This window comes from Salmo salar, chromosome 21 (genome assembly GCF_965601325.2).
Source record: "Salmo salar chromosome 21, fSalSal1, whole genome shotgun sequence".
NCBI classification, from domain to species: Eukaryota; Metazoa; Chordata; class Actinopteri; order Salmoniformes; family Salmonidae; genus Salmo; species Salmo salar.
Window position 1 is genome coordinate 51,143,591 of NC_138311.1, and position 25,108 is coordinate 51,168,698.

Sequence of the window (25,108 nt, forward strand, 5' to 3'; positions counted from 1 at the left end):
GTGTGTCTGTGACAGACTGTGGCCTCACACAACACCCAGGGATCACTATAGGCCATGAAGGGCCATGTGGCTATAAGGGCCATGAAGGGCCATGTGGCTATTACTAAACACAACATCCAGGGATCACTATAGACCATGAAGGGCCATGTGGCTATTACTAAACACAACACCCAGGGATCACTATAGACCATGAAGGGCCATGTGGCTATTACTAAACACAACACCCAGGGATCACTATAGACCGTGAAGGGCCATGTGGCTATTACTAAACACAACACCCAGGGATCAATATAGACCGTGAAGGGCCATGTGGCTATTACTAAACACAACACCCAGGGATCACTATAGACCGTGAAGGGCCATGTGGCTATTACTAAACACAACACCCAGGGATCAATATAGACCGTGAAGGGCCATGTGGCTATTACTAAACACAACACCCAGGGATCAATATAGACCGTGAAGGGCCATGTGGCTATTACTAAACACAACACCCAGGGATCACTATAGACCGTGAAGGGCCATGTGGCTATTACTAAACACAACACCCAGGGATCAATATAGACCGTGAAGGGCCATGTGGCTATTACTAAACACAACACCCAGGGATCAATATAGACCGTGAAGGGCCATGTGGCTATTACTAAACACAACACCCAGGGATCAATATAGACCGTGAAGGGCCATGTGGCTATTACTAAACACAATGAACAATATGCATCTTCTAGCGATCTATTGATAGGACAGGCGCCTGTCAGTCACAAAGCGAGCAATTTATTTTGAATTTAAAAAACATTTGACAGGGAAACTACTGGTCTTCTGTCTGTCCCGCCTCTCGGTACCGGGGTTATTTATGTAGGCTGTGGTTGGCTGCAGTCTCATTTCTCACAGAGGAGGGGAGAGCATGATGCTTCTTCAACATCTCCTGTGAGTGAATTTACACGTCCCATGTAGGCTAATTTAAGTGGTAAAGATGAGTTGACATCAACTTAATGTTTTTTTGGCAAATTCATTTATTTTCTTTAGCGTGTTTCATAGGACTATACAGCCACGGAGTCGGGGTCCATAGGCTATTTAATGTGGTTTGATTGACGACCGAACAGCAAGTTTTGACTAGTTTATAAAAGGTGTCAAACTGATTGAATAAAGTCAATCTCCTATAATTGCCATTCATAAATCATACAACGTAGTTATATGTCCATGGTATCACATCGGGACAGTAAACCAAAGAACTTGTTTGTAATTTCCTCCGATTCGAAGCACATGTCGAGACTTGTCAGTGACCGCTAAAGTGACTTGTCAGTGTCGCTTGGTGATGGGTTGTTCGCGAACAAACGGCTCTTTTTGAACTGATCTTTTAGGTGAACTTTGGGATCCGAATCGCATCGGCGAGAGAGCCGTTCATTTGGCTCCCTAATTTGCACACTGGTAGGCTACTACTGCTGCTTGGTAATTATCTGCAGATAAATTATGAAAACATTCGGTGAAGATGTTGAACCTTCACTGCAGGAACAATAGGTAGCGGATAGAGAGCCTCATTCCGGTCCAAAATATGACAAAAGAAAATAGATTAAAGGTTATAAAAGCTAATTATACTTATATGGTATTATTAACGATATTGATATGTCTACTGATTTGATTTAAATTTCGATTATGGAGTAGTGAACTCCTGCTTTCTGTGTGGCAAAGCCCACGTTTAACACCTACTTCATTCTTCCATCATACTTAAATCTATTCATCGGCGCCGTACTTGGTATAAAAGTGGGTTTGCACAATCTGGCGGGGGTCCTCTCCCTGAACATTTTAGCATTTTTAAAAACCATTTTCCCGCAATTATATTTTGTTTCTCATTAGGGAATCCACGTTTACTTGACAGAATACAATATTTTTGTTTGTTTGTTTTTTGCCACAATTAACTAAATGGAAAGATTCGTTTTTCTGACTAGATTACAAATCTTCCGCCTTCCCTCAAAGTCCCACTCACAGTGATTGATTGACAACTCTGAGTCACAAACATCCTGCCCCCTCCCCTGACAATCCCGCCCAGAGTGATTGATTGCCAGGCAAAACTGTTAAAGGGATAGTTCACCCAAATTACAAAATGACACATTGGTTTCCTTACCCTAAGTGTCCACAGCAGTAGAGCCAATAAAATACATAATTTGAAGAACAAACACCATTGTGGCCATTCATACCTTGTAGTAAAACTGTAAATATAACTTGAATCTCAAGAGAAGACAGGTTTCATGTTAAAAAGGGTTATCTTACTAAGAAAATAGTCCTGATCATATAAGTCTATGCCTGATGATATCCAAAACAACTAAACACACTGAATTCATACATTTTATGTCATTTTAATTGTAAAATCATGCCTTTCTCCTAAATACCGCAACTCATTTTACTGGGAGGTAAAGCCGAAAAAAGTATTCAATAATATAGCTGTGTGTTTCAGATGGAATCAAGGCATTAGAATGTTCCAGAGGCCACCAGAATAGAGCTTGTTCTGCAAAACAAAATCACCGGGGGGGGGGGGCAATCCGGACTCCCCTCCCCCCCAGCCCGGCACTACTTTTTCCTATTCGGCTGAGTATGAGTATGCAGGCTACCAGCTCTACGATAGTGGTCTAAGGCGTCACTACAGACCCTGGTTCAATTCCAGACTGTATCACAACCGGCCGTGATTGGGAGTCTCATAGGGCGGCACACAATTGGCCCAGCGTCGTCCGGGTTAGGGTTTGGAACAAATTCATTGTAAATAAAGGTTAAATAATTTTTGCAACCATATCAAAGATTTTGCTGAGTTCAAGTTTATATAAGGAAATCACTCAACTGAAATTAATTCATTATGCCCCAATGTATGTATTTCACATGACTAGGAAAACAGATATGCATCTGTTGGTCACAGTGTCACACTCTGATCTGTTTCACCTGTCTTTGTGATTGTCTCCACCCCCCTCCAGGTGTCACCCATCTTCCCCATTATGTGTATTTATACCTGTGTTCTCTGTTTGTCTGTTGCCAGTTTGTCAAGTCAACCAGCGTTTTTCGTCTCAGCGCCTGCTTCTCCCCAGTCTCGCTTTTTTTTCGCCCTCCTGGTTTTGACCCTTGCATGTCCTGTTTCTGAGCCCGCCTGCCTGACCACTCTGCCTGACCTTACATTTACGCTTGCCCTGTTGGCGTAATAAACATTGTTACTCTGACACAGTCTACATCTGGGTCTTCCCTTCAAACCTGATAGTACGAATTGGCCATGGCTGAGCCAGCAGACCCGGGCCAGTTGCACGACGCCATCTCCTCCCAAGGAGTCACCATAGGGAGGCACGAGGGACTGCTTCGTGGCCTTATGAGATAGCGCAACGTTTGGGGGTCCAAACGTTGGCTGAACGCCTTGACCAGGCATTCATCGGACAGTTTGCTGGAGCAATTCCGCGGGTTGTCTGGGAGGCAGCCTACCACGGTGGTAACCCCACAGCCCCTCAGTAACCCAGCTGCTAGCAGCGCCATCTCATTGGTCACCCCACTTTCTCAGGGGCCCCTTTAAACCCCCCCCCCACCCCCCCCCAAGAACGCTTCAATGGAGATTTGAGCACCTGCCGGCGTTTCCAGCTCATTGTGCCTTCATTTTTGCGCTTCAGCCCAGTCCCCTTGGATCCCTCCAAGATAGCATATCTCATCATGCTGAAGTCCGGGAGGGCTCTCACCTGGGCTACTGCTGTATGGGAACAGCAACCGGCCATATGCGTTAGTCTGGGAGAGGTGAAGAATGTTTTTTTACGCCCCATTCTCCGAGAGAGAAGTTGCCTGGAAGCTAATCCAGCTTCGGCAGGACTCCTGCAGTGTGGCTAACTATGCAGTGGATTTCTGCACGTTGGCAGCGGAGAGTGCTTGGAACCACGAAGCACTGTTCGATATGTTCCTGCACGGCGTCTCGGAGGAGGTCAAGGACGAGCTTGCTGCTCGGGAGTTACCTACGGATCTCGATTCCCTCAGAGCTTTGACCATTGGAATCGATGGGCGACTACGGGAATGACGGAGAGAGAGGAAATTCGACTTCACTCGCACGTCCAGGGATTCCACCTTGTCTCCGAGTCATCCCTGACGATCCCATTGCCGAGAGAACCCGAGGCTTCCCGACCTTCCACGAGAGTCGCCGGAGTCGGCTGAGTCACCGCTACCCGAGCCTATGCAACTAGGTAGAGCTGGGCTATCGCCAGCGGAACGGGAATACAGGATCAACACAAAGAGTTGTCTGTATTGTGAGACTCTTGGTCATTTTGTGTCCTCTTGTCCTTAAAGAGATCAGGCACACAGGAAGGAGCGAGTACTCTGGTGTGCCATTTGGAGAACTTTCCTGCTTCCCTTGCTCGCACCCCTGTTCATGCCATTCTGTTGGGAAGCCAGTCTAAATCATTCCAGGTCCTCATTGACTCTGGGGCCGATTAGTTTTTTGGATGCTACCCTGGCTTCCGAGCTGAACATCTCCACTCCCATGGATGTTAGAGCGCTGGACAGGCGCTCTATAGGCCGGGTCACTCATATTACCACTCCCATCAACCTACGGGTGTCAGGGAATCACAGCCAGACTATTCAATTCCAGCGCAACAAGTCTCCTCAGATTCCCGTGGTATTGGGAAGCGCATAATTGGCCCAGCGTCGCCTGGGTTTGGCCGTCATTGTACATAAGAATTTGTTCTTAACTGACTTGCCTAGGTAAATAAAAATTATTTTAAATTCTTATTTACAATGACGGCCTACCCTGGCCAAACCCGGACGACACTGACTCCCAATCACGGCCGGATGTGATACAGCCTGGATTCAAACCAGGGACTGTAGTGATGCCTCTTGCACCGAGATGCAGTGTCTTAGACCGCTGCGCCACTCGGGAGCCCAATGCATCAAAAGCATTAAAGCAGTGCAATGACCATTCATTGGTTGGATCCAGTGTATATATCATGGCTATTAAATCACAAACCCAGGTAGTAAAACCATCTAGACTGTTAATACAAATGCCTTAATAGAACTTCAAAAGAGACAGCCATGATTAGGCCTAAGCAAAAAGGCAGTAACTGCTCACTTGAGTTAATGTAATTTTTGCTACATTAAATACATCCTTATTCATGTGGACAAGTATCCTGCCTCTATTGTGTTTTGGAGAAAATGGGGGTCATGTTAACAGTAACTGCATAAAGTTACTCTGAAACCAAGGTAAATAAAAGCCATATTTCTCAGTTCCATGGTATGAGCAGTTACTGCCTTTTTGCTTGGTAGGGCAGAAGCATGTTATGTTTATATTTTTGTTCAGTATAGATTGAAACACACTGGTGTTTTAGGCTACATTAACCTCTAATAACTGCAATGAATCAAACCTTTACTGCAGGTAAGGTCTTTAGGAGCAGGGAATAGAACAAACGATCCTTGGGGACACCTTAGGGTGAATCTGGGTATATCTGGGCTATACATATCTAGACCTTCACCGCAGCAGCAATGTGGGGTAGATAGCCAGAGGGACGGACACCTTAAGGTAAATCTGGGTAAATCTGGGCTATAAATATCTAGACCTTCACCGCAGCAGCACTGTGTGGTAGAGAGCCAGAGGGACACCTTAGGGTAAATCTGGGCTACCCAGACCCCTTCTTTTACGCTGCTGCTTCTCTCTGTTTATTATCTATGCATAGCCACTTTAACTCTACCTACAATTCCATAGGGTCAGAAGTTTACATACACTAAGTTGACTGTGCCTTTAAACAGCTTGGAAAATTCCAGAAAATGATGTCACGGCTTTAGAAGCTTGTGGTAGGCTAATTGACATTATTTGAGTCAATTGGAGGTGTACCTGTGGATGTATTTCAAGGCCTATCTTCAAACTCAGTGCCTCTTTGCTTGACATCATGCGAAAATCAAAAGAAATCAGTCAAGACCTCACAAAAAGAATTGTAGACCTTCACAAGTTTGGTTTGGATTATCTTCCACACAGGGAAACAACTGTTTCAGATTAATCTTCCACACAGGGAAACAACTGTTTCAGATTAATCTTCCACACAGGGAACCAACTGTTTCAGATTAATCTTCCACACAGGGAACCTACTATTTCAGATTAATCTTCCACACAGGGAACCTACTATTTCAGATTAATCTTCCACACAGGGAACCTACTATTTCAGATTAATCTTCCACACAGGGAACCTCCTATTTCAGTTGAATCTTCCACAGTATATCTAATATGTCTAAAAACCAAGAGATGACAGGTGGTTGTTAAAGCATAAAGAAAAGGTTAGTGTGATTATCTGGATACACAGAGGGATGACTGTGTATGATGCACGCTGAATCAGTGTCTGTGTGTGTGTAGTGCTGTGTGTGTGTGTGTATGTGTGTGTGTGTGTGTGTGTGTGTGTGTGTGTGTGTGTGTGTGTGTGTACTATAGACTGCAGGTGGTGTCTAGTTGCACTCGTGAGGGTCTCCAGAGCGTTTAATGGTGGTCAGTAGCATAAGGGGAAGTGATATGTATTGATCCCAGAGGGGCTGGATCTCATTAAAGCTTCCCCCACAAATAGCCACTTATACGGCACCACACGGCACGGCACGGCACACACTAACCAGCATAGACAATGAGGCAACATAGAGTTATCAAGGTGAGTCTTGTGGCTTGAGTTAATGCATCACTATGGTGATGGCGACACTGAGCCGGGCTGTAGCTAGCTGTGGCGTTCACCTCGGAGCCAATAGGGACACAGGATAAGACTGAATGAATGAATCACACCACATGGCCCCGTCTCCAGCCTCAACACAACAATACTGTGTACTGGAGACAATCCACTAGGACTTTCCTGCCCAGTAAATCACCACAGCAACCAAATACAACAGCAGTCACTATGGTCCAATAACATTCTCTAGGTATCGCAGCCTCACAAACAACAGACTAAAGTCATTCAATTGGACAGGTCCCTAATTTGTTGAGCGCCTCTTACCTCCCACACTCTCTACTTTAATTAAACTTGTGAAATTCAAGGAGTAGTAATGGCACATCAATATGTTATTGAGATCAGAGTGAGTTCAGACAATAGGCTAGAAGACTGCAGAACTCACAAGGCACCTTTTGTACACAGTGTCCAGTATGACATGACACGGACCAGAGTAGGACAAAAACCAGAGTAGAACACAAACCAGAGTAGGACAGGGACCAGAGTAGGACAGGGACCAGAGTAGGTGAAGGACCAGAGTAGGACAGGGACCAGAGTGGTGACGGACCAGAGTAGGACAGGGACCAGAGTAGGACAGGGACCAGAGTAGGACAGGGACCAGAGTAGGTGAAGGACCAGAGTAGGTGAAGGACCAGAGTACGGACAGGGACCAGAGTAGGACACGGACCAGAGTAGGACAGGGATCAGAGTAGGACAGGGACCAGAGTAGGACACGGACCAGAGTAGAACAGGGACCAGAGTAGGACAGGGACCAGAGTAGGACAGGGGCCAGAGGAGGACAGGGACCAGAGAGCCATAGGGAGGGTACATCTCTCATTTAGCAGCAAGCCTGACTGCCACAGCAAGTGTTCTGTCTAGTCTGCAATTCCCCCAGCAACTCCCCCAAAGCACTCCTCTTCAGAAAGCAATCTCCCATGGTTACGGGAATGCAGCAGTAGCTCCTACACAGCACAGCATACCTGGGCGTGCCACATGTTTCCTGAACCAATAGAGCCTTGGCTTTCTCACTCTACCTCATGGATAATTCATGAGCCACCATCAGAAAAGCTCCAGACTCCAGTGCAATGTCCTGTTTCTTGGTTGCTACGGTGATACGGCAGTTCAGTTCACAGACCAAGACAGAAGAAGAAGAAAGGCTTCAGCTTCACACCAACGACTAAAGGCTTCAGCTTCACACCACGACAAAAGGCTTCAGCTTCACACCAACAACTAAAAGCTTCAGCTTCACACCAACGACTAAAGGCTTCAGCTTCAAACCAACGACTAAAGGCTTCAGCTTCACACCAACGACTAAAGGCTTCAGCTTCACACCAACGACTAAAGGCTTCAGCTTCACACCAACGACTAAAGGCTTCAGCTTCACACCAACGACTAAAGGCTTCAGCTTCACACCAACGACTAAAGGCTTCAGCTTCACACCACGACTAAAGGCTTCAGCGTCACACCAACGACTAAAGGCTTCAGCTTCACACCAACGACTAAAGGCTTCAGCTTCACACCAACGACTAAAGGCTTCAGCTTCACACCAATGACTAAAGGCTTCAGCTTCACACCAACGACTAAAGGCTTCAGCTTCACACCAACGACTAAAGGCTTCAGCTTCACACCAACGACTAAAGGCTTCAGCTTCACACCACGACTAAAAGCTTCAGCTTCACACCAACGACTAAAGGCTTCAGCTTCACACCAACGACGAAAGGCTTCAGCTTCACACCAACGACTAAAGGCTTCAGCTTCACACCAACGACTAAAGGCTTCAGCTTCACACCACGACTAAAGGCTTCAGCTTCACACCAACGACTAAAGGCTTCAGCTTCACACCACGACTAAAGGCTTCAGCTTCACACCACGATGAAAGGCTTCAGCTTCACACCACGACTAAAGGCTTCAGCTTCACACCACGATGAAAGGCTTCAGCTTCACACCACGACTAAAGGCTTCAGCTTCACACCACGACTAAATGGCCTAACATTTAAGCCCCCATAAGCTGACCCTAAATAAGAATTCTAATTCACTGTTTACAATAGCGTCGCAAAAACTGGCTCATGAGGTCCGCCACAGGAAAGGAAGACCCAGAGTTACCTCTGCTACAGAGGTAAGTTCATTAGAGTTACCAGCCTCAGAAATTGCAACCCAAATAAATGCTTCACAGAGTTCAAGTAACAGACACATCTCAACATCAACTGTTCAGAGGAGACTGCATGAATCAGGCCTTCATGGTCGAATTGCTGCAAAGAAACCACTACTAAAGAACAGCAATAAGAAGAAGGGACTTGCTTGGGCCAAGAAACACGAGCAATCGACATTAGACTGGTGGAAATTTGTCCTTTGGTCTGGAGTCCAAATGTGACATTTTTGGTTCCAACCGCCGTGTCTTTGTGAGATGCAGAGTAGGTGAACGGATGATCTCCGCATGTGTGGTTCCCACCGTGAAGCATGGATGAGGTGTGATGGTGTGGTGGTGCTTTGCTGGTGACACTGTCTGTGATTTATTTAGAATTCAAGGCACACTTAACCAACATGGCTACCACAGCATTCTGCAGCAATAAGCCATCCCATCTGGTTTGGGCTTAGTGGGACTATCATTTGTTTTTCAACAGGACAATGACCCAATACACCTCCAGGCTGTGTAAGGGCTATTTTACCAAGAAGGAGAGTGATGGAGTGCTGCATCAGATGACCTGGCCTCCACAATCCCCCGACCTCAAGCAAATTGAGATGGTTTGGGATGAGTCGGACCGCAGAGTGAAGGAAAAGCAGCCAACAAGTGCTCAGCATATGTGGGAACTCCTTCAAGACTGTTGGAAAAGCATTCCAGGTGAAGCTGGATGAGAGAATGCCAAGAGTGTGCAAAGCTGTCATCAAGGCAAAAGGTGGCTATTTGAAGAATCTCAAACATAAAATATATTTTGATTTGTTGAAAACTTTTTGGGTTACTACAGGATTCCATATGTGTTATTTCATAGTTTCGATGTCTTCACTATTATTCTACAATGTAGAAAATAGTAAAAATAAAGAAAAACCCTTGAATGAGTAGGTGTTCTAAAACGGTAGTGTGTATAGGGGGTTTGGGGGCACCCCGGCTTCACGGGGTCTGCAGGGTACGTGCAAAGCCACTGCTTAAAACTAACTATAAGTTAAGTTGTAACTATAAAAAATATATAAGATGTGTCAAATAAATGATAACCAGCCCAGGGCTCCAGCTATGCATTTGGTTTGCTAACTTGCTAGCTAAGTGGCTAGATGTCAAGATCAAGATTCTTGGTTACAATAGAGATATTCAACCCCCTCCTGGATTCAAGATCCCTGTTGCCAAAATCGTTTTGTGCTCCCAATTATTCTATCTATTTTTAAATAGTGCTCATTGTGCACATTCGGTAATACCGTAAACCCTGTTATAGTACAGAAACGGTATGACGGTATGAAAATCCAGATACCGTCCAATCCTAGAGAGATCACCTGCAGGCTGTGCTGTTGGAGCTGCTACTACCAACCAGTCAGTCCCACTCTTTCTCATGGAACCAGAGTGGACTGAATCAGTCCACTAGTCACTGTTCCCAGAGCAGCTGACTGTGTCTAACTCTGTGTCTGGTGGTGGGCAGGTCGGTCACTAATTACCTGGCGGCTGTCGCGCTGGGACGAGGAGGACGACGAGGCGCTCTTGTGTGTAGGCGTCTTGTGGTGGCGGATGGGCGTGGAGCTCCTCTCCTCGGCGCTCATTGTGCGGTGGCTGCCCTGGCTGGGGTTCCTGTGGTGGTGGTGGGACATGGTCCCCCTCCCTCTCTGTGAGTTGCTCCCTGACTGTACAGGACTGTCTGTTCCTCCCTCAGCAGCAGCTCCAGGCTGCGCGTGTCAACAGCATTATCTCAGGCAGTTATGCAGCACACTTCCCCCGGCTCACGCTCCTCTCATCTGCAGCACAGACAAAGAGACAGAGAGACATACAGACAGGAAACAGACGTTAGACTACGTTATGTTAACCCCTCCTCCCCTCACTGCTTGTGTCAACATAGCCAGTAACACTTGTCAAAATAGTCTGAATTAATCTAAGATAAATAAAAAAAATCTGCAATTAATTGACTTTTTGCCAACGAGGACTAAGTCGCACAATGTTACATTTACAAAGACGTTTGGTGCAGTACTTTTCAAGTGAAAGAATGTGCATGAAAACTAGTCGTCTCGTTGAATGACCAGAAACACTTAATTGAAGAATCCCATCAATAGTTCCCTACTAGGGGTAGTACTGTTGACCAATCACTGATGAAAGGGCGTAGACTTCAACTATCGAAATTTGACTTCCCTCAAGTGTGTGCGCACGAACAGCCCCCCCAAAAATTCCTGCAGAACACCAAAACGAACAAAAACGTCACAAAATGTTGTCATAATATATGTCAACTGGGAAGCATACGGTAAGATTTAGCGTTTGGGCCTCTGCCAACTTTTTGAACCCATCCACCAATCTAAATTCACTACCCGAGCCAGCAGCAGGACTCGATTAAATGGGTATTTTTAGAAACCTGGATTTTCAACCCTATTCTGCTCTAGTTACAGTTTGCATCACCATTTGTGTTACCTTTAGCCTTTAATGATGTTGTTATGGTGAGAAATGTGACGTGCTCTACATGTCACTCATAATCCACTTTGGACTGCAGTGGTGTCTGGCCTCCTATCACTACTCTGCATGTCTCTGTCTCCCACCCAGTATAACTTGATCATCGCCCTTGTCTCAGACAGAGATGAGACACAGGACACCCACTTAACATTTCTTGCCCACTCAGCCTTGTAAATTATCCAGTTCTGTTGTGTGGCAGAACGCCATGTGTCCAGTTAATTCATGAGCGTATTCAGCATCTCGATTGAGGTGGGAAACTAGCCATCTCAGATCCCACAGGCAACATAAATCCCTCTGCATCTAATTACCATTATGATAATGAGTTAATGACGCCAATCGGGTGAGGATACCAAATCAATACAAGACAGACACTGTGTCTATGCAGTACCAGGACCTGGAACACCAACAAGACACAGTGTCTATGCAGTACCAGGACCTGGAACACCAACAAGACACAGTGTCTATGCAGTACCAGAACCTGGAACACCAACAAGACAGTGTCTATGCAGTACCAGGACCTGGAACACCAACAAGACACAGTGTCTATGCAGTACCAGGACCTGGAACACCAACAAGACACAGTGTCTATGCAGTACCAGGACCTGGAACACCAACAAGACACGGTGTCTATGCAGTACCAGGACCTGGAACACCAACAAGACACAGTGTCTATGCAGTACCAGGACCTGGAACACCAACAAGACACAGTGTCTATGCAGTACCAGGACCTGGAACACCAACAAGACACAGTGTCATTGCAGTACCAGGACCTGGAACACCAACAAGACACAGTGTCATTGCAGTACCAGGACCTGGAACACCAACAAGACACAGTGTCTATGCAGTACCAGGACCTGGAACACCAACAAGACACAGTGTCATTGCAGTACCAGGAACACCAACAAGTTTAGGCTGTATGCCAGGCTTGCCTCTAATGTAGCCCAGGAGGTGGCAGGTAGCCTAGCGTTTAGAAAGTTGGGCCAGTAACCGAAAGGTCGCTAGTTCGATCCCCGAATTTCCAATTCCCGCATGCTTATAATACACACTTATACATGTGGAAAACAGGACAATTATAAGCACCCACCTAATTAATCAATATTATTATTCAATTGTTAGGAGTTAGGAGAAAGATATGTTTTGAATGTATATGGAATGAATAGTCGCTATAGTCATGAGTCAGTGGTTACATTCTATAGCCATCATACTGTATTAGAGAAACATCGCTATAGTCATGAGTCAGTGGTTACATTCTATAGCCATCATACTGTATTAGAGAAACATCGCTATAGTCATGAGTCAGTGGTTACATTCTATAGCCATCATACTGTATTAGAGAAACATTGCTATAGTCATGAGTCAGTGGTTACATTCTATAGCCATCATACTGTATTAGAGAAACATCGCTATAGTCATGAGTCAGTGGTTACATTCTATAGCCATCATACTGTATTAGAGAAACATCGCTATAGTCATGAGTCAGTGGTTACATTACACAGCCATCATACTGTATTAGAGAAACATCGCTATAGTCATGAGTCAGTGGTTACATTCTATAGCCATCATACTGTATTAGAGAAACATCGCTATAGTCATGAGTCAGTGGTTACATTCTATAGCCATCATACTGTATTAGAGAAACATCGCTATAGTCATGAGTCAGTGGTTACATTACACAGCCATCATACTGTATTAGAGAAACATCGCTATAGTCATGAGTCAGTGGTTACATTCTATAGCCATCATACTGTATTAGAGAAACATCGCTATAGTCATGAGTCAGTGGTTACATTATATAGCCATCATACTGTATTAGAGAAACATTGCTATAGTCATGAGTCAGTGGTTACATTTTATAGCCATCATACTGTATTAGAGAAACATCGCTATAGTCATGAGTCAGTGGTTACATTCTATAGCCATCATACTGTATTAGAGAAACATGGCTATAGTCATGAGTCAGTGGTTACATTATATAGCCATCATACTGTATTAGAGAAACATCGCTATAGTCATCTGAGTCAACAGATCACCGACCATTTCGAATCCCACCGTACTATGCAATCTGGTTTCTGAGCTGGTCATGGGTCACCTCAGCCACGCTCAAGGTCCTAAACGATATCATAACTGGCATCGATAAAAGACAGTACTGTGCAGCCGTCTTCATCGACCTGGCCAAGGCTTTCGACTCTGTCAATCACTGCATTCTTATCGGCAGACTCAATAGCCTTGGCTTCTCAAATGACTGCCTCGCCTGGTTCACCAACTACTTCTCAGATAGAGTTTAGTGTGTCAAATCGGAGGGCCTGTTGTCTGGACCTCTGGCAGTCTCTATGGGGGTGCCACAGGGTTCAATTCTCGGGCCGACTCTTTTCTCTGTACATATCAATGATGTCGCTCTTGCTGTTGGTGATTCTCTGATCCACCTCTACGCAGACGACACCATTCTGTATACATATGGCCCTTCTTTGGACACTGTGTTAACAAACCTCCAAACGAGCTTCAATGCCATACAACAACACTCCTTCCGTGGCCTACAACTGCTTTTAAATGCTAGTAAAACTAAGTGCATGCTCTTCAACCGATTGCTGCCAGCACCTGCCCGCCCGACTTGCATCACTAATCTGGACGGATCTGACTTAGAATATGTGGACAACAACAAATACCTATGTGTCTGGTTAGACTGTAAACTCTCCTTCCAGACTCACATTAAGCATCTCAAATCCAAAATAAAATCTAGAATCGGCTTCCTATTTCGCAACAAAGCCTCCTTCACTCATGCTGCCAAACATACCCTCGTAAAACTGACTATCCTACCAATCCTTGACTTCAGCGATGTCATTTACAAAATTGCCTCCAACTCTGTACTTAGCAAACTGGATGTAGTCTATCATAGTGCCATCCGTTTTGTCACCAGAGCCCCATATACTACCCACCACTGCGACCTGTATGCTCTCGTTGGCTGGCCCTCGCTTCATACTCATCGCCAAACCCACTGGCTCCAGGTCATCTATAAGTCTTTGCTAGGTAAAGCCCCGCCTTATCTCAGCTCACTGGTCACAATAGCAACATCCACCCGTAGCACGCGCTCCTGCAGGTATTTTTCACTGGTTATCCCCAAAGCCAACACTTACTTTGGCCGCCTTTCCTTCCAGTTCTCTGCTGCCAATGACTGGAACGAACTGCAAAAATCACTGAAGCTGGAGTCTTATATCTCCCTCTCTAACTTTAAGCATCAGCTGTCAGAGCAACTTACCAATCACTGTACCTGTACACAGCCAATCTGTAAATAGCCCACCCAACTACCTCATCCCCATATTGTTATTTATCCTCTTGCTCTTTTGCACCCCACTATCTCTACTTGCACATCATCATCTGCACATCTATCACTCCAGTGTTAAAACTAAATTGTAATTACTTCGCCTCTATGGCCTATTTATTGCCTTACCCCCCTACTCCTTCTACATTTGCACACACTGTAAATAGATTTTCTACTATATTATTGACTGTACGTTTGTTTTACTCCATGTGTAACTCTGTGTTGTTGTTTGTGTCGCACTGCTTTGCTTTATCTTGGCCAGGTCGCAGTTGTAAATCAGAACTTGTTCTCAACTGGCCTACCTGGTTAAACAAAGGTTAAATAAAAAACTACATTAAAAAAATGGTTATATTATATAGCCAGAAACATCGCTATAGTCATCTGAGTCAATGGTTACATTATATAACCATCATACTGTATAAGAGAAGCATCGCTGATGCATCTTCAGCTGACCAAACCAAAAGTTCCTGGCCCATCATTGGTCAGCCAATCATTGGTCAGCCAATCAGTCCATATTTCCAGGCAGGCTGACACCTCAGTGCAGAGTCACTGTGTGAGCTGGCTGTCCCCCAGACTCAGTGTACTGATAAAATGTAGTGTAGGCTGCTACTGTGTACAGGGAGAGGGAGACTGCAGGTTCATTGGACCTTGAGGACCAGAGCTGAATTTCACAGTAGGCAACGTAACACATAACAGCAGTCTATTCCACTGGTGTGGCTGAAACCAAAGACAGGAACAGACAACTGACTGGTGGCAGGCCTACTGTTAGGGTTTGACCAACTATTTGTTAGCATAACCTATATAAAATAACAGTGCAGCTATGCTATAATATTAAGTATATAAACTATAGATAATTGAGTACTGCTATATGTTAAGAGGAAGTGGCTCATGTGATGGTGGGTCATGTGGAAAGAATACTGATGCTTTAAAACAGGGTTTTGCAAGAGCTTTTTGCTGAACAACAGCAATAACAGGATATGGGTGAAATGTATATGCAGGGGGGTGTAAGGGTTTTAGAGAACTGTGCATTGTGCAGTCACACGTTGAGACATCCGCCAGGAAGCTGGAGTGCGTCTAGAGGTTGGGACCAACCTGCACGCCAACGATAGGCTGGAATAAGTCTAAACCCGTATATACGAACCACATATTTACCATTCAAGTGTTTGCATTAATTAAAGTACAAAGAAATCAGAAGTTACTATGTGCTGACTATTTTGTTCTGATACCAGATTCGACTTGACGCGACCTGACACTACGTCTGGTAGAGTGAATAACGGCCTGTGTAGACATGTTGATAGGGTAGAATCAGGGGGCTTGTTTCCAAGCTGCTCCCTCCCACAGGGTATGATTAGTTGTGCGTCTGATCACCATGTTATAGTTCTTACAGGAAAGAGATGATTCGGAAGGACTCCTTATTTCAATAACAGGATACATCGGTATAGTGTTAACGACACACCCCTGAGTGTACCAGTCTGTGCACCATGCGCGCACGCACGCACGCACACACTTCCATCTATAATTCAGATCCATTTAGCATGTCACCAGCCCCTGTCTTTAACCAACTAGGAACTAAGCTGAGACAAACCCTTAGCCCATTCTGATAATTATAGCTTTCTAATAGGTCACCTCCTCTTCCTCTGTCTAGGAAGGAAACATGGAGATATAGGTCACTTCCTCTTCCTCTGTCAAGGAAGGAAACATGGGGATATAGGCCTATAGCTCACTTCCTTTTCCTCTGTCAAGGAAGGAAACATGGAGATATAGGCCTATAGGTCACTTCCTCTTCCTCTGTCAAGGAAGGAAACATGGAGATATAGGTCACTTCCTCTTCCTCTGTCAAGGAAGGAAACATGGAGATATAGGCCTATAGGTCACTTCCTCTTCCTCTGTCAAGGAAGGAAACATGGAGATATAGGCCTATTGGTCACTTCCTCTGTCTAGGAAGAAGAGAAACGTGGTTAGAGCACAGTACAGTAGAGTACAGTTCAGTACAGTAGAGTTCAGTAGAGTACAGTACAGTAGAGTTCAGTACAGTAGAGTTCAGTAGAGTACAGTAGAGTAGAGTTCAGTACAGTAGAGTTCAGCACAGTAGAGTTCAGTACAGTAGAGTTCAGCACAGTAGAGTTCAGTAGAATAGATTACAGTAGAGTTCAGTAGAGTTCAATAGAGTAGAGTTCAGTACAGTAGAGTTCAGTAGAATAGAGTTCAGTAGAGTAGAGCTGATTACAGTAGAGTTCAGTATGTATGAGTACATTTACATTTTAGTCATTTAGCAGACGATTCAAGTTTGGACAGCACAGTAGAGCACAATTCAGTACAGCACAGTAGATATGTTCAGTAGAGTACAGTACAATACAGTATAGTGTGCTGTATTGTACTTTTCTTTACTGTACTGTTCTGTCTTGTCCAAACTTGCGAAACATAGACATCTATGATTGGTTCAGATTTGGTCCGGCCGGGGCGGACTGACCAGATTTCAGCATCTGTGGACGTCCGGTGTCGGTCGGTTATCCATGGGTGAGGAGGTTTGTTACAGTAAATGGAAAGAGGTGGTAGGTTTCAGTAAGAGCCAGGAGAGATGAAATTAACTGGAGGGAGAGAAAAGAGAGAGAGTGGAAGGGAGAGGTTGTCCAGACTGTTTTCACAGTCTGCTTTGACCACCAGACGACAGAAAGAGAAAAAACAGTTATGAGCTACGGCCGGGACGATACCAGTATCTTTGATTTTTTTTCCATGGAAAAAAATAAAACACAAAGCAGACCAAACTCTTTGGTCCTTTAAAAACCTGCTGTATATAAAATATAGTGTGCTTTAGTTTTAGAAAATAAATAAATGTGAAAACCCAGATGACAAAATATATATATTTTTTCCAACATTAGGGCTGATTTCCCTAAGTTAAATCCTCTTGATGTTTAGTTTCCTTGCAAGGGTACTAAAGAGTATGGTGATACTGGTATCATCCCGGCCCTAATATGAGCTGAGTATAACAGTATGCCAGTGGAAGGGACGACAGTAGCAGGTGACCCAACTGTGGTTTCTAACTACTATTATTTCCCATTCTGGACAATTCATTTGCATTAGGACTAATTCCGTTACCGATTTGGTAACAGAATTATGAGTTTTAATCCCTTAATAATTCCTAAACAAACTTGATATCAGTAAAAACATAACTACTGGTAGGTCTACCTCTACTTGTTACTCCTGTGAACATTCATTATCCTCCCTCATTAGGGACAGAAATTAGAAAAGACCAGAAATCAAAGCCTTTGCTTATTCCAAATTTGACCAATTTGAAAATTGGTTGAAAAATGTATATATTTATTTTTATTTAACCTTTATTTAACTAGGCAAGTCAGTGAAGAACAAATTCTTATTTACAATGACGGCCGAACCCGGACCACGCTGGGCCAATCACGGCCAGTTGTGAAACAGCCTGGAATCGAACCAGGGTGTCTGTAGTGACGCCTCTAGCACTGCGATGTAGTGCCTTAGACGGCTGCGCCAGTCCCAATTTGACACGTCTCTATGAACTTCACATGTTGGTGCTCATGGCTTCTTTAAGATGGAAATGCCTTAAATGACACTTGGGTTGGAACCAGAGCTACAGACACATAAACTCCAGGCGGTGCTAACTCCAGGCGGTGCTATGGTCAGGTGACATGAATATAGAGCTCCTTGGCCAGGCACACCAGTGGTGGGTTTGGGGTTGAAAAACAGAAGCATATGCAGATAAGTACCTCATATCTATGGAAGAATATGGTGGTGGATCTTTGATCCTATGGGGCTATTTTGCTTCCACTGGTCCTATGGCCCTTGTTATTTTAAGGTCAACAGCATCATGAACTTTACCAAGTACTTGGACATTTTAGCCAAAAACCTGGTTGCCTCTGCCAGGAGGCTGCCACTTGGCCGCAAGTGGATCATCCAGCAAGACAATAACCCCAAGCACTAACTAGGCTAATCTCAAATATGTGTTAAAATGATGTCTCTTGAGTATAATTTCAAATACTGAGACAAGAAGGGGAGGGGTGGTGTGGCGAAGATATTGGCACGTCTATCTCCAGAATGCGCTGAGCTGTCGCCCGTCAATTCTTGTACATTCATTGTTGTGTTAATTGTTTGCCCTTTGATTTATTATCAATTCCCCATTACATAGTCGTAAATATACTGTTAATCCCCGTCATTTGGTTACATGAATTTATGTTCATCCATGGATTAATTAGGCCTACAGTCATTTACTTTTCTCATTATTGGAGTGGAAACGTTGTTTGTAGAGTTCACAACCTGTTACCTCGTGAGAAACAAGTTTTCAAACCATCATTTGAGTTTTGTAAATGTTTTCATTGTATTTTGTTTGTAGCGCTTCATGTTAGCAATGAGCATGTGTCTGGTTTCTCTGTCCTCTTAATGTTGACTGAGCGTGAGTGCCTGAGCAGGCGTACAAGTAGGCTAACTGGCCTGCTGCGCGCCAATGAAGGAAAGTGGCCATTTGAGGATGTCTGAATTCTGATTGTCTTAACTCGCCACCACTATTTGACTGAACTTCTTAGTCATTTTTTCTTCACCTCAAAACAGTAAGTCAAAGAAGTGCTACATTGACCAAGTCTTTCTCTTTATTCAATGTGCTCATTTATTCAGCTGCCAATGGCCCACGGTGAATCAGTGTGTCCACATGGCAGAGGCTGGTGCTGTCGCATCAGTGGAATTTAAACTTTTAGATTTTTTACATTTTAATTCTAATTTGTATTATTAATCACGTGATAATGTTTTTGAGAAAACATTGTAGAAGACATCAAAACTATGAAATAACACGTAGGGAATCATGTAGTAACCAAATAAGTGTTAAACAAATCGAAATATATTTTATATTTGAGATTCTTCAAAGTAGCCACCCTTTGCCTTGATGACAGCTTTGCACACTCTTGGCATTCTCTCAACCAGCTTCACCTGGAATGCTTTTCCAACAGTCTTGAAGGAGTTGCCACATATGCTGAGCACTTGTTGGCTGCTTTTAATTCACTATGCGGTCCAACTCATCCCAAACCATCTCAATTGGGTTGAGGTTGGGTGATTGTGGAAGTCAGGTCATCTGATCACTCTCCTTCTTGGTCAAATCAAGGAGAGTGGCTGCTGCCAACATACTGACTCAAATCTCTAGCCACTTTAATAATTAAAAAGTGGATGTAATAAATGTATCACTAGTCACTTTAAACAATGCCACTTTATATAATGTTAACATATCCTACATTACTCATCTCATATGTATATACTGTACTCTATACCATTTATTGCACCTTGCCTATGCCGCACGGCCATCGCTCATCCATATATTTATATGTACATATTCTTATTCATTCCTTTACTTAGATGTGTGTGTATAAGATAGTTGTTGTGAAATTGTTAGATTACTTGTTAGATATTACTGCATGGTCGGAACTAGAAGCACAAGCATTTCGCTACACTCGCATTAACATCTGCTAACCATGTGTATGTGACCAATATAATTTGATTTGAAATAGCCCTTACACAGCCTGAAGGTTTGTTGAGTCATTGTCCTTTTGAAAAACAAATGATAGTCCCATTAAGTGCACACCAGATGGGATGACGTATCACTGCAGAATGCTGTGGTAGCCATGCTGGTTAAGTGTGCCTTGAATTCTAAATAAATCACTGACAGGGTCACCAGCAAAGCACTCCCACGACATAACACCTCCTCCTCCATGCTTCACGGTGAGAACCACACATGCAGATATCATCCGTTCATCTACTCTGCGTCTCACAAAGACACGGTGGTTGGAACCAAAAATCTCAAATTTGGACTCATCAGACCAAAGAAAAGATTTCCACCGGTCTAATGTCCATTGCTCGTGTTTCTTGGCCAAAGCAAGTCTCTTCTTATTGGTGTCCTTTAGTAGTGGTTTCCTTGCAGCAATGCGACCATGAAGGCCTCTGAACTGTTGATTTTGAGATGTGGCTGTTATTTGAACTCAAAAGCATTTATTTGGGATGCAATTTCTGAGGCTGGTAACTCTAATGAACGTATCCTCTGCAGCAGAGGTAACTCTGGGTCTTCCTTTCTTGTGGCGGTCCTCATGAGAGACAGTTTCATCATAGAGCTTGATGGTTTTTGCAACTGCATTTGAAGAAACTTTCAAAGTTCTTGACATTTTCCGGATTGACTGGCCTTCATGTCTTAAGGTAATGATGGACTGTTGTTTCTCTTTGCTTATTTGAGCTGTTCTTGACATAATATGGACTTGGCCCTTTATGAAATATGGCTATCTTCTGTATACCACCCCTCCCCTGCATTGTCACAACACAACTGATTAGCTCAAACGCATTAAGGAAAGAAATTCCACAAATTAACAAGGCACACCTGATAATTGAAATGCATTCCAGATGACTACCTCAGGAAGCTGGTTGAGAGAATGCCAAGAGTGTGCAAAGCTATCATCAAGGCAAAGGGTGGCTACTTTGAAGAATCTCAAAAAATAAATTTTGATTTGTTTGACACTTTACAATGTAGAAAATAGTAAAAAATAAATAAAAACCCTGGAATGAATAGGTGTGTCCAAACTTTTGACTGGCAAATGATACATTTGCATCTGTTGGACATCAAATAGGCAATTAAGTTATATGCCAATGTAGGCTACTGTAGCCTACCATTTGATACAATAAATATGTTGAAATGACGATATCGCTGGAGTCACTTGTGCAGCCTACCTGGAGCTGACAAACTAATTTAATAAATAGCCGATAGCTTCAGTTTATTGTTGTTTTGTGTTATTATGTAAATATTAACGCCATGTTTAGTTCATTAAATTGGAAGTTATCAATTGTGGTCATGGTCACAGATCTACTGCTCCACCTTTAATGTCAGTTTCATTCTGGACTTTTCCCTGAAATGAGATGTCAGGGTCTATAGGCTACTAGCTCAGAAAACCATGGCAATTATGTAGTGTTGTCTCTCTTGTCGTGATGTGTGTTTTGTCCTATATTTTATTTTAATTCATTTTTATTTTTAATCCCAGCCCACGTTCCCGCAGGAGGCCTTTTGCCTTTTGGTAGGCCGTCAAGAATTTGTTCTTAACTGACTTGTCTAGTTAAATAAAGGTTAAATAAAAAATAAATAAAGTTGAAATGCAGTTATAAACCCAGATTTTAGTCATTAGCCTATGTATATTGAAATAACAAGTCAATCTTGCAAATAGGCCATTTATAACGGTTTGTAGTCTTAACATCTGGCACATAATAACTGCATAATTCCCAGAAAATAGCCTAAAAATCGTTTTTAGAAATTAGTCCAAGTGTTTTTTTTATATTATTAATATTATACATTTTTTAGGGGGTTAAAAAAGTTTGTCCAAGTGTTTCTTGCACAGAGATCCTCTGTCCAACTTTCATCACTCAAACTCTCCTGTCGGATTTATCTATAGTTATGCACACGAGCAATCTGGATTTATTCACAATTATAAACTGGGTGGTTTGAGCCCTGAATGCTGATTGGTTGAAAGCCACGGTATATCAGACCGTATACCATGGGTATGACAAAAAAATATACTTTTTCTGTTTTAATTATGTTGGTAACCAGTTTAAAATAGCAATAAGGCACCTCAGGGGTTTGTGTCCTAAGAACAGCCCTTAGCCATGCTATACTGGCCATATAGCCCTACTACACACACCTCCTCGGGCCTTATTGCTTAATCATTGCAGTCAAACAAGTTAGATCGACATCCATTGATGGAAAATGATCCTGCAAGTTTAATAAGGGCAACTTATATTTTGTCTTGGGACATATTCTTAAGCTTGCAATAATTATTATTTTGATGGAAAAACTAATTTTGCATCTTAGTCTACGTCGTTACAAATGAAGTCGATATTCCTTAATTTGCTCGATAACGTTATGGAAAAAGGGATTATTGGATAAATGTGGCAAGGCATCTCTTGCTGCAAAATAATAAATAGGGCTAGTTTTCCTTGTGGGCAGGTTTCGCGAGGTCATGGCCTATACATTTTAGCTAGACCTGGCAACCCTGTTTATGTCTGTGAGATTGAGAGTCTGACTAGTATCCCCATTGCTTCTCTTCCCTAGCAGTTGAAACTCAAACATTGAAAAACAACCTAGCTTGTGAACAAAACAATGTAAATAGCCAAGTAACACAACGACAAAGTTTCACTTCAGTAAACTTTTGTTTTGAGTAAACTAGAACAACCTTTATGCCTCCACGCAGCGCTTCTAAAAATGAATCTGTCACTCAGCTCTTTAGGTGCACACAGTCCCCAGCCATGCAGTGTTGCAGCGGCAGGCAGAAATACTGTGAAAACAGCTACTGCAGTGTTTAATTTTGCTATGATCATACTTCACTTTTTACTGGAGCCCTGAACCCCCCCCCCCCCCCAGCGTGGCTGATGAAATGCCAAAATCTATCCGCATTTGGCGGGTGTTAATTTTAGGCCCTGGGGGAGAGGGACAGAGAGAGGGGGAAGAGCGAGAGAGACAGAGACACCTGACTTAACACAAACCGAACTGTCTATTGTACAGCAGAGTGCGTGTCCGAATCCAAACCCCCACAACTGAATATATAAGAACATATCATGAGAGCACAGCTTACAGAACAGAGCTGTGAGCTCTACATGCACAATGGGTCCCATATATAAATATCCCATGATTTGTTTCTCTCCCTGTGACACAGCTGGCCATACCCCATACAAATCAAGAGCTTAAACAAGAATAACTGGACTGACAATTGTCAGAATTAAATAAATATTTATTAGGCTATAAAACTGATGGTTTTAAAGAGGTTAAAACAGACCATGCTAAAAGGTTATTAAAACAAACAAACTTTTCCCGGCAGAGCATATAGCATGTCTACCTCTTCCAAGCATTCCTCTCCCACTATTCAAAACAGACCACCTTCCAAGACCCAAACCAATACTAACACACCTGAACACAGTCAAATTGACAAGACAAACTGCTGACTGTTGTGTATACATATGTGGAATGGTTTGAATAATCAAACCGTTTTTGAGCCCAATTAACACAAAAGTAACAAGATCACACATTTAATATGTATAAGTGAAGGTGTAATAAAATGCCATTTTCAGTCTCCCCAATCTCATTATTATTCACAATAATAATTTAACAGAAAAATGATGTATTCGTTTTTTTAAATTGCAGCACAGATGCTTGCGTTTTGCCACCTCACCACCAGGGGGTGCTGCAACACCTTCAGCACCAGCACTTCCCGCAGCTATGATCAAGGGTGCCAACAATTACGGACCTGACTGTATATTAGGCCACTCACTATAGGCTAGTCTGGAGACAGAAGTTGTGAGCTGACTAGGCTAATGTTGATGAAACAACAGAAGTCAACACTTCCTCTCTACTGAGAACTGTTGTAATCATCAAGCGCTTAGCTAATGCATACAGAAAGCTAGCTATGTTATGTTTAGCTTGAAAGGGAAGTTGAATTCTTCCCATCTAATCCTTGTAGCTCAACTTCTCACAAAATTCTAAGTATTAGCATCATTCAGAGAAAAATATAAAATTAGGACATTTCAAATAGCTGGTTCCTGTTTGAGGTTGAATCTGAATATTGACTGTTTGATTCACATTGACTGAACAGTAGCACATTGTCACTTTTTACAGTTTGAGCCACTGGTCTAAAGAATGCCTTGAGCAGCTCCACGTAGGGATACTGAATGATACTTGTGTCCAGCGGATTGGTGACAGACCCTAGTCAAACATCAGTTTCCCAGCAGGACCTTGCTCTTGGTTCTTTTTACAGCCAGGAGAAATGACACCAAACAAAGCCAATTGATAACACTGCGATGACCGGCATGCAAAACATCCCAAGAATGCCTTTGCATGCAAGTCTCTTACTGCTACGTTAGAGGTGTTTACACTGACACATAAGAACAGACTGAGAGATAACCAGAATACATGGATTGGCTAGTCGTCTTTACCAATAGTGGGAGTTCATCCTCACACAGTCCTAGATGGCTTGAGGAAAATCTCAACTTCTTAACATTTGAATATCCAAACATGTCCTATACTCAGTTCAAAACGGCTAAAATCAGCTAAAATCACAAAGAACATGTTGTAGAAGCGATTAGACTATGGAGCTACGATGAATCCAGTGGTGTCGTGGAGCCTGGACTCTAATTTCGCCCCAAACATTTCCAAACGGCCCGTCCGGTGAAGGAAAAAGGGAGCCCTTTGTGAACAATTCTATGAGAAGCAGTGACATACACTCTGAATGATCTAAAATGATGAAGCCCATGTTGGTCTTCCACAGTCAGGCCAACCCAAGCTGTCCTGTGCAGTAGGATAATAGTAGGCCTACTATTGAAACAGATAAACTGAGTCAGAATATCACAGGTTTCAGATTCTCCCCAAATTTTTTCAGATTTGTGTTCTCAAAGTCACACTTTTTTATTTTACTTATTTTACAGAAAAACAACACAATTGTATGTTCTAAG

The 25,108-nt window shown here is 43.3% G+C and overlaps 1 protein-coding gene across 4 annotated transcripts in view; it reads right to left on the bottom strand.

Annotated features, from left to right (window-relative positions):
• The window catches only part of LOC106582464 (oxysterol-binding protein-related protein 6), a 94,227-nt gene that overhangs the window by 49,112 nt on the left and 20,007 nt on the right, over window positions 1-25,108 (bottom strand). For all 4 annotated transcript variants that reach the window (XM_045704866.2, XM_045704869.2, XM_045704868.2 and 1 more), the window contains exon 2: window positions 10,317-10,610. In XM_045704866.2, the coding sequence (XP_045560822.1) occupies window positions 10,317-10,466 (150 nt within the window). In that variant the 5' untranslated portion in view covers window positions 10,467-10,610. The remainder of the gene's footprint in view (window positions 1-10,316; window positions 10,611-25,108) is intronic.